Source organism: Orycteropus afer, unplaced genomic scaffold (assembly GCF_000298275.1).
Source record: "Orycteropus afer afer isolate SDZICR_OR568_19922 unplaced genomic scaffold, OryAfe1.0 scaffold00002, whole genome shotgun sequence".
NCBI lineage: Eukaryota > Metazoa > Chordata > Mammalia > Tubulidentata > Orycteropodidae > Orycteropus > Orycteropus afer.
The window spans coordinates 14576499-14591863 of record NW_006921589.1 but is presented as its reverse complement, the minus strand read 5'-3'; the positions used below and the strand labels follow the sequence as shown (position 1 = coordinate 14591863).

At 42.2% G+C, this 15365-nt stretch overlaps 1 protein-coding gene across 1 annotated transcript in view; it reads right to left on the bottom strand.

Annotated features, from left to right (window-relative positions):
- Nucleotides 1–15365, bottom strand: part of MREG (melanoregulin) — an 85434-nt gene that overhangs the window by 58933 nt on the left and 11136 nt on the right. Inside the window, exon 2 of the mRNA XM_007959830.1 lies at nucleotides 4355–4514. Coding sequence (XP_007958021.1) covers nucleotides 4355–4514 — 160 coding nt within the window. The remainder of the gene's footprint in view (nucleotides 1–4354; nucleotides 4515–15365) is intronic.

Genomic DNA, 15365 nt, shown 5'->3' with positions numbered 1-15365 from the left:
GGGTTTGAACCACCAGCCATCTGGTTAGCAGGTAAGTGTCTTAGCCACTATGCTACCAGAGCTGTTGTATAGAAGCCTGCAAATGTATAAATGCTCTCTCAGTCTGTGACAGGTAGGAGGCACTGGTTATGGGAACCATATACATTTTTTTCACTAGCTGTGTGACCCTAGCAAATTCTTTAATTTCTCTTTTTGTGTGTGTTTGCTCTCCCTTCCCCTCCTACCCCTGGTGACCATCAAAGGATATTTCTTTTTATATGAAAGCCTTCTCTTAACTTTTTACAACAGTTGTCTCATACAATATTTGTCCTTTTGTGATTAACTAATTTCACTCAGCATAATGTCCTTCAGGGGCATCTATGTAATGAGATGTTTCAAAGATTCATCACTGTCCTTTAACGTTGTGTAGTATTCTGTTGTGTGTATGTACCAGTTTGTTTAACCATTCATCTGTTGATGGACATTTAGGTTGTGTCCATTTTTCCAAAACCATACACATCTTTGAGCATGCCATTACTCAATAGTTTCAAAATTAAGCATAGAATTTCTATCACAGATTATGCCAAATAAACATCATCTATTTTTGAACCAAAACAGTGCTTACAAGTGCTTGTTTGTTTGCTAGCTTTGTTTGCTTGGTTGGTTGTTTTTGGAGAAAGTATACACAGCCCAAAACACACCATTTCAACCATTTCTACACATTCAATTCAGTGACACTGACTACATTCTTCAAGCTGCGTAACCACTCTCACTACCCTTTCCCCATTGTTCCCCCACCATTATCTTACACTCGTGGTTCACAACATGATGAAAATCATTGATGTCATTGAATTGGACATGTAAGAAATGTTAGAAAGGCAAATGTTTTGTTATGTATATATTTTACCACAATAAACAAAAAGAGCTCTGGAGAAGGATTTTATTTTTAGCATTTATTTACTTACTCAAAAGTTTGGAAGCTTTTAGGAGGGAGAAGACGGCTAATGCCATGTATGAAACCACAGAGGAATGGCTACAGAAACATCAAAAGAGACACCAAGTAACACGGGTCAGAGAGCACTGAGCAAGGGGAAGAAGGATGAGAAGGAACAGAATGACGCATCTTGGATCTAAGAGAACAAAAGCCCAGAGCAGGAATCTTAGCCAATTACAATCACTGTGCAAAGGCGTAATTTGGGAAACGTGGTGGCACGAGGAATGCTTTGGGAAACGTGGTCAAGATCCTCATACCAAACATAGCAGTCGTTCCATTGCCATGAAATGCCTTTCATACTCATTGGTATCAAGTCACAGGAAAGGCTTTGGGCAGACTCTGCTTATGCATGCATTTTGAATTATATCTTGAATCACAGATAATATCTGGTCCTCCCTCAAGATTTCAATCATTGTACCTAGGTAGCACAAATCGGTTATATGCTCAGCTACTAACTGAAAGGTTCATGGTTTGAATCTACCCAAATGGTGCCTCAATTATGGCAGATACACTACTGTCTGATCAATAAATTGGTACAATTTAAGAAACCAGATGGTGCCTCCGAAGAAAGCCTTGGTGACCTACTTCCCAAAGATCATAGCCCCCGAAAACCCTGTGGATCACAGTTCTACCCTCAAACACAGGGGGTCACCATGAGTCATAACTGACTCCATGGCAACTGGTACTCATTGCATATGGTGTCTCTAGATTCACAAAGCCTGGCTTCAAATCCTGACTCCACACTTACTGCTGTATGACCTCAGCCAAGTTGTTTGACATGGAAATGATAATGGTACCTACTTCACACAGTTGTGGTTAGGAGAAAATGGTTAATACATGTGAAGTGGTTAGAACAGTGCCTGTCACTGTTTCCATTATTATTAGTGTCTTAGAAGACAAGACTGTCTAGATCTATATAATCACATAGATGATTATAATTATTTAGGTAAGTTAATAAATAAAATGCACTGATATTTCACTAATAATTATTAAATTTCCTAGAACAGTGCATGTTATGTGAGGTACAACCAGTTTAACAGAAATGAATATAAGGATAATGATCTAGTGACATAATTTTGAGGCTGTTTACTATTTCTTAATTGAAGTATTTTATGGCATAATTCAAAGACGAGGGCAATATTTCCCCTACTTGAAGGCCTACAAATGCATCATTTCTTCAGCTAAGAATCAGTTTCCCATCAGCTCTTGAAGACTTAGGTGAATGGAAGCGGATTCAGCCTATTATATTTAAAAGCTACTTTTTACATCTTCTGACACTGAACAAGTTACTATAAATTCACCCCTTGGCTTCATTACTTATTATCCTACATACCTTCTTTTCTGATTTTTTTTTTTCCCCAATTTGGGAGAAAATTGATAATTTAGCCTTAGTAAACATGTAGTCCTCCCTCCACAGGCTTCAGACTCGATAGGGAAATGCAGGTGTTAAGCATGCTGTTTTTGAAATTATTTTTCATTATTCAGAGAGTTCCAAATGTGACCGACCATTCCTACTTCTCTATTGCCATTGCTACTCGAAGTAAAACATGTTTGGTTTTCCTTAACATATTGCTTGAGCTTCTAAACTGTCTCATGCAGAAACATCAAGGATTCCTTGAACTTTACCAAAGCCAAACCAAGCCCCTTGCCATTGTGTTGATTCCGACTCATGGCGATCTTATGTGGGACAGAGTAAAACTGTTCCAAAGGGTTTGTGAGTCGGAATCAATTTGACAGCAACGGGTTCGGTTTTTTCTTTGGAATCTAAATGAAAGCAGATTGCCAGGCCTTTCTTCCACAGCATGACTGGGTGGGTTTGAACTGTCAACTTTAGGTTAGTAGTGAAACACAAATCATTTGCACGAGGCCTCAAGAACCATGAGACCACTGTCAGTCCTTCCCCCACCCCATGACTCCCATTTCCACCCATGTATAACTCCCAAACCCACCCAAATCACACCAAAATAAAAGGGCCTGGGAACATGCATTTCTAAGGTTACACCTGCTGCTAACTATTTTTTTGGGGAAAAAAATAGTTACCAATTAATTAGCAAAAATAAAGAAACCCAGATAGGGAACATATACTACGTACGCTTCACCCTCCTGAAATGAAAGGGCCTACAGAAATAATTGGTGGTGTTGTTGTATTCTATATTATTAGCTAATTTTAGCTTAGGTTCATTAGTTCCTAAATGCTGCTGCCAAATGTTATCTTATTAGGTATGTTAAAGAGTTAACATTAAAAAGCAAAACCAACAACAAACAAACAGAAACTACCTTTACTATGCAAACCACACTCATTGCCATCGAGTTGACTCCAACTCACAGCAACCCCAAGATCACTATTGGGTTTCCAAGGCTGTAAATCTTTATGGAAGCAGACTGCCTCATCTTTCTTCCACAGAGCAGTTCATGGGTTCTGAATCACTGACCTTTTGGTTAGCAACAAATGCCTTAACCAAAGCTCCTTAAAGTTTGCCTTCCAAACTAAACCAAACTCACTGCCCTCAAGTCAATTCAACTCATAGCAACCCCTCCTTGGGTTTCTGAGGCAGTATATCTACAGAAGTAGATTGACCAATCTTCCCTCCAAGGAGTGGCTGGTGGGTTTGAATTGCCAGCCTTCTGGTTAGTCAGATGCCTTAGGCACTACACCACCAGAGGTTCCTAAAGCTTGCTTTACAAAACCAAACACCCAAACTCACTGCCATCAAGTTGGATCCAAGTCATAGAGACCCCTCTTTGGGTTTCCGAGGCAGTATCCCTACACAAGTAGATTGCCCAGTCTTGATTCAGCCCCACTACTTCAGAATTAGTGATGATGCAAAGCACCCTTCAGCCTAAATCGAAAAAACCAAACCCACTGCCATCAAGTGAATTCCGACTCATAGCAACCCCCACTGGGTTTCCGAGGCAGTAAATCTTTACAGAAGTAGACTGCCCAGTGTTTCTTCAGCAGAGTGGCTGGAAGGTTTGTACTACCAATCTTCTAGTTAGCAGTCAAATGTCTTAGGCACTGTGCTACCAGAGCTCTTTACCCTTCAGCCTTAAAAAAAAACAAAAAACCAAACTCACTGCCTTTGAGTCAATCCCGACTCACAGCGACCCCTCCCTGCTTTATCTCTACAGAAGTAGATTGCCCAATCTTCCTTTCAAACTCTTCAGTCTAAATCACCCAACTGTAGTTTGCTAAACAATTGCAAAGCTTAGAGATGGACTGTTGAAGCCATTTATTTAAGGAGTCAAACTATCTTCATGCTTTTCAATAGCACTGCCTGCCTTGTGTGTGACATGTACCATTAAGGTGCTAATGCGAAAGGAGTCCCATCTGTTTCTCAATCATTTTCATCTGTACACGGTGAGATCTTAAAAGGTGCTTACCTCGGAATCTCTGGCCTGCTGATTACGAACGACTATCAGGTTGTACAGGACTCTGTCATCATCGGCCTCTGTGTGGGACACATCGTGAGGCATACTCCACAAATTCTTGTCATCATCTCTTGCCAGAGTTGCTCCAAATGAGGAATATGGATTGTTACCACTGTTGAAGAGGAAATTTAGTAACAGAGACTTTACTTTGATTTTAAGGTTTTTCTTATGCACGAAACCAAATATTAACCAGCAAAAGCCTGCTCTATAGCAATCTAAATTTTTCTTACCCTGCCAGAAAAGGATAATCAACAAACCATTACCTCCTAATTTAAATCTCAAAAAGTCTCTTGGCTGCAGGTGAGTGGAGAACCAAAGTAAAGGAGCTCTGGTGACACAGTGCCTAAGGCATTTGATTGCTAACCAAAAGGTTGGCAGTTCAAAACCTACCAGCCACTCCGTGAAAGAAAGACTGGGCAATCTACTTCCATAAAGATTTACCACCTTGGAAACCCAAAGGAGGTCACTATGAGTCAGAATTGATTGGATGGCAGTGAGTTTGGCTTTTGGTTTTTGAAACCAGAAGTAAATTTTTATCAGTTGAACTCAGCAAAGGGGAAAGACAGGATTCAATTAACCATGTTAAGATTACCCAATAGTTGATCTTTCATACATATTTCTCCCTTCTCTTTATAAGCCCTACACCTATCTTCTTCAAGCCATTTGCTTTTTCTGCAATCAAAATGGCCTCCCCATATGCACATAGAATAGTTGCTCAAAATAAACCTTATGTGTTGCATAGCAACCAAATCTGTTGCCGGTGGCATTTTGACCCTAGTAGGAAACAAATAGCTATGCCCACTCAAACCATGAATGGCCAACCATGCCATTCTGAATGTTGTTGCTCACCAACATTCAGTTTCAGGAGCCTGATGTGGAAGATTGGATTATTGGCAGGACTCTAGAGAGCAACACACATTCAAAGTGCCATACCATCTTTTAAGTGAAGCACAGCTGTCTGTTCCCTACTCAGGTCAAAATACCACTGGCACCAGATTTGGTTGCTATGCAATGCATATGGCAGCCCTTGTTTATCATGGCAGTTATTGAACTGTTTTGAACCAGTTTGAAGCCCTGCTTTGAATTATTTTTAACATACGGTATTAAGCTCTGGTAGCATAGTGCCTAAGGCACTTGACTGCTAACCAGAAGGCTGGCGGTTCAAACCCACCAGCCACTCTTTGGAAGGAAGGTTGGGCAATCTACTTCCGTAATGATACTGACTCGGCAACCCAAGGAGGGGTCGCTATGAGTCGGGGCCGACTCGACGGCACATAACAACAACACAGAACCACGTAATACGAAGGCTTTGACAACTTCAATCTTTTCTCCATTTATCATGATGAGGCTTATAGGTCCAGTTGTAAGGATTCTTGTTTTCTTTATATTGAGGTGTAATCCATACTGCAGACTCTAGTCTTCAGTCTTCATCAGTAAATGCTTCAAGTCATCCTCAATTTCAGCAAGCAAACTTGTGTCATCTGCATATCGCAGGTTGTTAGTGAGTCTTCCTCCAATCCTGATGTCACATTCTTCTTCATATAGACCAGCTTCTCGGATTATTTGCTCAGCATACAGATTGAATAAGTGTGGTGAAAGGATACAACCCTGACATACTCCCTTCCTGATTTTAAACCATGCAGTGTCCCCTTGTTCTGTAATAAATAGGCACATGAAAATAATTTGAATAAACAATGCAGGATGTTGAATGAGAATTTTAGTAGCCCTGTTTTGTATGTTGTTTTCCAATTTATCCTTTATAAGGTACTACTGGTATTTGGACTTATGAAGATTAGTGGCAGAGCATCATACCCAGGACATGCCTGGCCTTGGCCCCAGTTAACTTCTGTGGGACTAGACAGGGTCATGCTGGGACAATTCACTTCATCTAATAATATGTACTGAGCACAGACCACATGTTAATCACAGTGCTCAATGAAATGGTGAGCAAAACAGCCATCTCTGTCCTTGGATGTCACTAGAGTCTAGAGAGGGAAATGCATTCATGAGCAATCACATGAATAAATAATTAAAGGCTGTGGTAAGTGCTATAAAGGGGGCGTTCAGGGAGTTGGGAAAGCATATGCCAAGATGCTGATGGAAAATCCTAGTGGTAGAGGGTGTCACATAGGCTTCGTAAAGACTGGGTACCTGAGTTTCAAACTCAAAGACAAGAACAGAGTTCCAGGCAAAGGAAGTGGCACATGGGGTGGGAAGAAGCCAGGGGTCTTAGTTCTCTAGTGCTGCCACAACAGAAATACCACAAGTGGGCATCCCTAACAAACAAATTTATTTTCTAGAGTTTAGGAGCTAGAAGTCCAAATTCAGAGTACCAGCTCTATGGACAGACTTTCTCTCTCTGTAGGCTCTGGGGGAAGGTTCCGGTCTGTTCTGAGCTCTGCTTCTGGGCCCTGCTCCTGTGGCTTCCTCCATCTCTGCTTTTCCACTTGCTTATTTAATCCATTTTACGTCTCAAAAGAGATTGACTTAAAATACACCCTACACTAATCTGGCCTCATTAACATAACAAAGACAATCCATTCCCAACTGGCATTATAATCACAGGCACAGAGGTTAGGATTTACAACACCAAGTTTGGGGGGTACAATTCATCCATAACACTGGGTATGTGCATTACAAGAGAAGACATGGATATTGGCCAGAGAGTGAAAGGGAACCTGGGGAGTACTGGTCATATTCACACGGGTTTGTTGTTGTTGTTGTTGTTGTCATGTGCCGTGGAGTTGCCACTTTTTCTGACATCCTTCTAGTGTGGTCTTTATTCCTAAGAGTAAGGCAAGACACTGAAAGGTTTTCAGCAGGCCTGTGACATGACATGAACAGTATTATGTCTTTAAAAGATCTCCCTAGCTAAAATATGGAAATGCAATCGAGGGGTCAGGAGTGAGTTCAGCATATTCATTAAGATGCAACTGATATAACTCAGATAAGAGGTGAGAGATATCAGGATCAGAACGATGGTATGGGGCTGAAGAAAAGTACACTGTTCAAGAGTATTAGAGACCAGCTAAAGAACAGATTTGGCAAATTGAACACCAGTGACCAAAGACCAGACAAGTTGTGGGATGACATCAAGATCATCAAACGTGAAGAAAGTAAAAAGTCATTAAAAAGACAGGAGAGGAAGAAAAGACCAAAACAGATGTCAGAAAGACTCTGAAACTTGCTCTTGAATAGAGACTAGCTAAAGTGAAAGGAAAAAATATTGAAATAAAAGAGCTGAACAGAAGATTTCAAAGGGCAGCTCGAGAAGACAAAGTATTATAATGAAATGTGCAAAGAACTGGAATTAGAAAACCAAAAAGGAAGAACATGCTCAGCATTTCTCAAGCTGAAAGAACTATAGAAAAAATTCAAAACTTACAAAAAATTGTAATATTTAGGGATTCTATGGGTAAAATAATGAATGAAGCAGGACGCATCAAATGAAGACAGAAGGAATACACGGTCACTGTACCAAAAAGAACTGGTAGATGTTTCATCATTTCAGAAAGGGCATATTCTCAAGAACCAATGGTATTAAAGGAAGAAATCCAAGATTCATTGAAGGAACTGGGGAAAAAAACGAGGCTCCAGGAATTGACAGAACACCCATTGAGATGTTTCAACAAATGAATGCAGTGCTGGAGGTGCTTACTCATCTATGCCAGGATATTTGAAAGACAGCTACCTGGCTGACTGGAAGAGAGCATATTTATGCCAATCCCAAAGAAAGGTAATCCAACAGAATGTGGAAATTATCAAACAATGTCATTAAGATCACATGCAAGTAAAATTTTGCTGAAGATAATTCAAAACTGTTTGCAGCAGTATACTGACAGGGAACTTCCATAAATGCAAGCGGATTAAGAAAAGGGCATGCAATAATGAATATCATTGCTGATGTCAGACGGATCTTAGCTGAAAGTAAAGAATACCATAAAGATGTTTACCTGTGCTTTATTGACTATGCAAAGCCACTTGACTGTGTGGATCATAATGAGTTATGGATAACATTACAAAGAGTGGGAATTCTACAACATTTCATTGTGCTCATGAGGAACCTGTACATAGACTAGGCGGTTTCATTCAAACAGAACAAGGGAATACTACATGGTTTAAAATCAGGAAGGGTGTGCATGTATCCTTTCACCATATTTATTCAATCTATATGCTGAACAAATAGTCCAAGAAGCTGGACTATATGAAGAAGAACATGACATCAGGATTGGAGGAAGACTCATCAACAACCTGCAATACGTGATGACACAACTTTGCTTGTTGAAATTAAGATGACTTGAAGCACTTACTGATGAAGATCAAAGGCTACAATAGGGATTACACCTCAACAAAAAGAAAATGGAAGTCCTCACAACTGAACCAAAAAGCAGCATTGTGATAAACAGAGAAAAGACTGAAGTTGTCAAAGATTTCATTTTCCTTGGATCCACAATCAAAACTCATGGAAGCAGCATTCAAGAAATCAGAAATGGCACTGGGTAAATGTGCTGCAACAGACCTGTTCAAAGTGTTGAAGAGCAAAGATGTCACTTTGAAGACTAAGGTGAGCATAACCTAAGCCATGGTATTTTCAATCGCTTCATATGCATGTGAAAGCTGGACAATGAATAAGGAAGACCAAAGAAGATGTTGGCAAAGAATACTGAAAATACCATGGACTACCAGAAGAAGGGACAAATCTCCCCTGGATGAAATGCAGCCAGAATACTCCTTACAAGCGAGAATGGCTCGACTTGGGCTCACCTACATTAGTCATGTGGTTAGATGGGACCGTTTCCTAGAGAAGGATATCATGCTTGATAAAGTGGAGGGAGGGTCAGTAAAAAAGGGGAAGACCCTTAACAAGGTGGACTGACTCAGTGGCTGTGATGATGGCCTCAAGTACAGCAAGGACTGTGATGGCAAGGGGCAGGGCAGTGTTTCATTCTTTTGTACATAGGGTCACCGTGAGTCAGGATTGACTCGGCAGCACCTGACAATAACAAGACTACGTAGAATTAGGGGGATTGGTGATGGACTCAGTGTGGGTGAGGGGAGGTGACAGCAAGCAGAGGTGAGAAGAGGAAGAGAAAAGGATGACTCCAAGCTCTCCGCCTTGTGCACCTGGATGATCAGTGATGTCATTTGCTGAGGCAAAGCTAGAATGCCCCATGGGTAGCAAACACAACTGCAAATGTGACATAAGGACATGGCATCTGAGGACAGGCAGAAGACACCCAGATAAGCAAACAGCACCTGGGAAGGAGGGATAAAAGTACCTGACAGGTGGACGTACCAGGTAATTTTGAGACATGGACGAGTGTGAGATACTCAGAAATTGGCACTAAGGATCTCAACGGGAAATAAAGAACCAGTCACCAAACTGGGGATCAGCAGCAGGAAACCACCATGTTTTTGAAGCCCTAATGTCAGGAGCCTTGTGGCTACCATGAGGAGGAGTAGAGGGGCATAAGGGCAGGGCTCCCCTAGCAGAAAACGCACAAACCAGCCACAACCAGAGCAGTCATTCTATAACTTACTTGTTAGAGCTACAAGGAAGATTTCAACAGGGCATAGGAAAGTTTTATTGCTGCACACAGACTGCCCAATCTTCCTTCCGAGGAGTGGCTGGTGGGTTTGAACTGCCAGCTGTCTGGTTAGCAGTTGAATGCCTTAGGCACTACGCCACCAGAACTCTTGCTACATAAATAAATTCACAATTTTAAACATTTCTAAATACTGGTTGCGAGTATGAGCCAGGGAAATGACAGTGAGAATGCAAATGAGAGAAGTGATTCCAGCAACATTTGAGAAGAATTCACAGCTCCTGATGATGGGCCACACCCAGAGGTGAGAATAAGAGGAATCAAGATGACCCTGTGCAGGGTGATGCCTTGAATGGGGACATGCAGGGAGACTGCCAAGGCAACCTTGATGAGCCTGCAGGAGATTCACAGGGATGATAAGAACCTGGGCTTAAGAGTGAGGACAGGGCTGAAGATCTAGATTTTGGAGTAACCTATATGCCATCATCCCAGAAGCCATGGGATCAGAGGGAATGGTTGGAGAATGGGGATATGGAAAAACCTTAGGGTAATTAGCTATCCTTAAGGAGCAGGTGTGGAGAGAAGAAAGGAGACTTGAGAATAGGTGAGAATCAAGGAAGAGAGGACACTGGAGCAAAGAGGAATATGAAAGAGCAGGCAGAGGCATCAAAACCTCCGATTTATTTTTGCCCAACAAGCTTTTTTTTTTCTTTTTTGGTAAACCGCCTTTTTTTTAAAAATGCATTTTATGGAAATATAATTTATGTACAGTGAAATACACAAAACTAAAGTGACATGAGTCAATGCATTTTTTTTTTTCTGCAGTATTCCCTCCCCTCCCCTGCCATCCCTGGTAACCAACAAAGAAAGTTTCTTTCCACATCTAAACCTTTCCTTGACTTTTTACAATAATGAACTGATACTATATCTCTCCTTCTGTGATTGACTTATTTCACTCAGCATAGTGTCCTCCAAGTTCATCCATGTTATGCAGTGTTTTGCAGATTCCACATTATTCTTTAGTGTTGCATAGTATTCCATTGTGTGTATGTACCATAGCTGCTCAGCAAGCTTTTGCAGATACACCACCACTCCATTTATACAGAGCTTCCACCACAGGATTCCACGTTTCCTACCTCATGCTATACAGTCATTTGAGGGACGCAGGGTGGGGACAGTATCTCACTTTTCAGATAGGAACAGGAACACAAGAGCTGCTTAACTTCTCTGGGGCCAGGCAGCCAGAGGACAGTCCTCTTAGCAAGAGGTCCCTGATGACTCTTCTCCAAGCAGCCCCAAGTCATGGACTTGATATCCAAAAACTGTGGCAAGGACGCATCCACAAACCGAGCTGCTCAGATAACAACTACATATGAGAAATGCGCCCCATGCAAACTAACAGAGTTCCCTGGGTCTTCTCCTGGGGAAAGCCTCTCTCAGGGTTATCCAAACCCTAAGTGCCCAGAGTTCACCAGAAGCTTCACCAGGAAGCGCAACCACAGCTGCCAAAATTGCAAAAAGTACATGTACCTCCTGGGACAGTGAAACCCCAGTACTTTCCTGAACCCAGTCTTTCCTTTTTCCCTAATCTGTTTTGTTTTTATAAGTTTTATGTCTTCACAAGTTGACAAATGCCTCAAGGGCAGAGAATGTAGCTACTGTTTCTTTCACAATCTCCAAATCGTAGCTGCTCTAAAAGGACTTGTAGAGTGGAACAAATGGAGCTATGAACCCAATCTGCTAAAGGAAATCCCAGCCATAACTCATGGCTAGGACCTTTTTAAAATTACCCTAGAGCGAGCTTAGAAATTAGCCAGGATCTACCTGAATAATCAGTAATAATATTTTGACCATGAATGGTCACCTTTTACTATACACCTTAGCTGCTTGCCGACTAGTCCCTCCCCTCACAACCTCTGTTTTTTTTTTTCTCTCTCTCTCTCTCACAAACACACACACACACACACACACACACAACTCAAGCCTATGTAAAACATGAACCACTCATCTTAAATCTACAAACTGGGATGAAGCTCTATAGGTAGGTCAATGCCAGGTCTGTTTAGAAGTGCCTATGTCTCCAGACAGGTAAGTGTCTCCTGGGTTCTCTCAATCTCCAGCCCTGCCCTAATTAGAAGCAGTGTTCCCCTGGCACCCCACTATGAGCCTCTGACTTTGCCTAGTGACTAGTACTCGGGGGAATGACGTAAAACAGAAGCGAACCAACAGCTTCTGCCTCTAGATGAGTCTCCTGCCATCCTCCTAAGTATATAAATTCATGTGTTTTAAAAAAAGCAGTTGCCATCAATTTGGTTCTGATTCATGGTGACTCCATGTGTGTCAGGGTATAACTGCACTCTACAGGGTTTTCAATGGCTGATCTTTCAAAAGTAGAACATCATGTCTTTCTTTCCAGGCACCTCTGGTGGGCTTGAACCTCCAACCTTTCAGTGAGCAGCCGAGCATTTTAACATTTGCACCACTTGGGGACTAGATTTATATCTATACATATTTATGTCTATAGTGTAGTCTCTTCTACTCTGCATCTGTTGCCTCCCTCATCCTGGACCTGATTACTCTTATCCAACCTGTTACAGGTCAGGCTTCTTTGGTGCATAGGAACGGCTGGGATCTATTCCAAAATAAATAACTCTATCATTTTTAGAGTTTCAGAATTCCAGTGGTGGTAAACGGGAATTGAAGCTATGAGCTCATTCAGAAATATTGGACGAATCCGCCAGGCCCAGCCTAGCTTACTGGGTCCCAAGTGCCATGTTCTGGCATGCTAGTTCCTGAGCATTTCATTCCTGCACCGCCACCCAGTCAAGACATCAAACCATGTTGGCCCTTCAGAGAGGAGAGACTAGAAAAAAGAAGCCTAAAGCAAACAGACAGAGAAGTAGCTGGAGAACCTCTGTGGATCCGAGACCATGAATACTCTGAAGCCTGTTGCCACTGAGTTAATTCTAACTCATGGGGACCCCATGTTACAGAGTAGAATTATTCCATCGGATTTTCTTGGCTATAATCTTCATGGAAATAGATCACCAAGCCTTGCTTTTGCTGTGCTGCTGGATGGGTTTGAACCACCAACATTTGAAGTTCACAGTCAAACACAACCTATTTGTACCACTCAAGGGCCTTCAAAGGGCTCTGAGGTGTGTATAAAGAGAATTCAGCGTAAGGTCCCAAGGTCTGGCACAGAAGCCCTAAGAGAACCACAGAGGGCAGGGAGGGGCATTGGGGTAGGAGCATCACTTCTCCTCCTCCTGATACATGATTTCTAAAACATTCTCAGGAAACAAGAGCAGCTGTCTTGCCCCTGGCCACCATCTGCGGATGATAAATATTTTATTCACCTCAAGCACTTGAGAGGTTGCTCTGGTGTTACTTACTAAGTTGAAGTTGCCTTGACTCCCAAAAGACAGGGTAAGAAATGCAGGGCTTTGAACCAGTTCTTCCTGGTCCAGACATTGCTGACAAAGCAAAACCAGAATGGACCCAAAGTTGTAAAATATGGGTGTACCAGAACAATAATGAGAATGGGAAAAATTATGAGTTGACACCCTGCTAGAAATGTAACCTCCTTCTTAGAAAACTAGGCCAACATGAGCATTGCATAACCACCAAATCTCTTGATCAGCAGAGTCAGAAACAACAGTGCCCCACTCGAAGACGGTGGCCAACTATACCACTCTGAATGTGTGTCACTCTCCACTACCCCAGCAATAATCCAATCTCCCATAGCAGGCCACTGAAAGGACTCACCACACCTCTTCCAAGTCTTCTATTCCAGGGCTTTGACCCGTAATTTTTCCCATTCTGGTTACTCTTCCATTTCATCCAACTTTCAGATATTTGGGTCTGTTCCAATTTCACTGTGTTGACCATGACTGAATTGACTGTAACCCATGTGAAGCCCTGGTGAAAAGTCTGATTTCACCCCTAATCCCACCTAGGGTTATAAAACCATATCCGTTGGCAGTCTTTTATTTCAAAACTATAAGATTGGGCAGAGGTACTGCCTCAGAAAGCCAAGGAGGGGTCACCATGAGTCGCAATCGACTTGACGACAGTTCGTCTGGTTTTTGGGGGTTTTTTGGTTTTTTTTTTTTTTAAATCTATAACTAGAGGAGACCCAAGGTGTAGACATACTGGACTCCCTGTGTGGTGGCAAGGATTATAACGTGCTAGTCAGTATTAAAGCCATTTACCAAGAATTCTTCACAATACCTCCACACTAACAATGTTTGTGTGTAAAAGATTTTGGAAGGCCCCTAAAACATGGTGTGCACAGGCTGGCAGCTGATGCCATTAGTTCCAGGGACTTTACTGCGGTCCCCACAGGCCATGTGTCAGCAAGCACTGGTTTAAGACTAGAGCTCTGAAAGTAGTGAAGAGATAAAATTGCCACTAAAGAGTCACCAGAGGTCCAGAAAAATAGACCTCAAGAGGCTGGCTGTGCTACCCCTTAAGTATTTGAAGCCTTCCCATCTGATGCCCCCTAGGAACATGCCTGTCTGTCAGTCCCCTTGGCTTCCAGATCTTTCCCTTCCTCCCTCTATGGAAACTTCCCTGTGAAGGGCTAGTAAATCTAAGATCTCTCTTTTCTTCCTGGCCTCCTTTCTTCCCCTGCCTTTTGTTCAGTGATGTATCTCAAATACTTAGGACACTGTCTGGCACATAGTAGGAGCTCAATGAACTTGCTGAATAAATGAACTGTCATTTTCCAATCACATCTCCAAATGGTAGAAATGAGGCTGGGATTCCAATCTTCAGGCTCATAGACAAGCTCTTAGCATTTTTTTAGCTGTTTAAATTTATGAAGATGGGGCTCAAAGTCTCAAGGGAGGAAATAACAATAAGCATATACATTTATGTCAGGTGACAATCAGGCCCGTGAAGAAATACAGGGTCAGGAAAGGAACAGAGCTGGTGGGGCGGGGGGGTGGTGATATTTCAAAGAGGGTGGTAAGGGAACAACTTTCTAATAAGGTGACTTTGAACAGAGACCTGAATAAAGTGAGGGAAGTATCCATGCAGGTAACTGGAGGAAGAACATTCTAAGCAGGGAGGGCAGGAAGTGCAATGGCCCTTGTTGTTGTTGTTGTTAGGTGCCATTGAGTCATCTCCAACTCATAACAATCCTATATGCACAGCAGAATGGAACACCACCCGGTCCCACACCAGCTCCATGATCCTTGCTATACTTGAGCCCATTGCCGCAGCCACTGACTGTATCAATCCATCTCGTTGAGGGCCTTCCCCTCTTTTGTTGACCCTCCACCTTACCAAGCTTGACATCCCTCTCCAGGGCATGGTCCCTTCTGACAATCAAAGTAGGTGAGACGAAGTCTGGCCATTCTCGCTTCCAAGAAGCATTCCAGCTGCACTTCCTCCAGGACAGATTTGTTAGA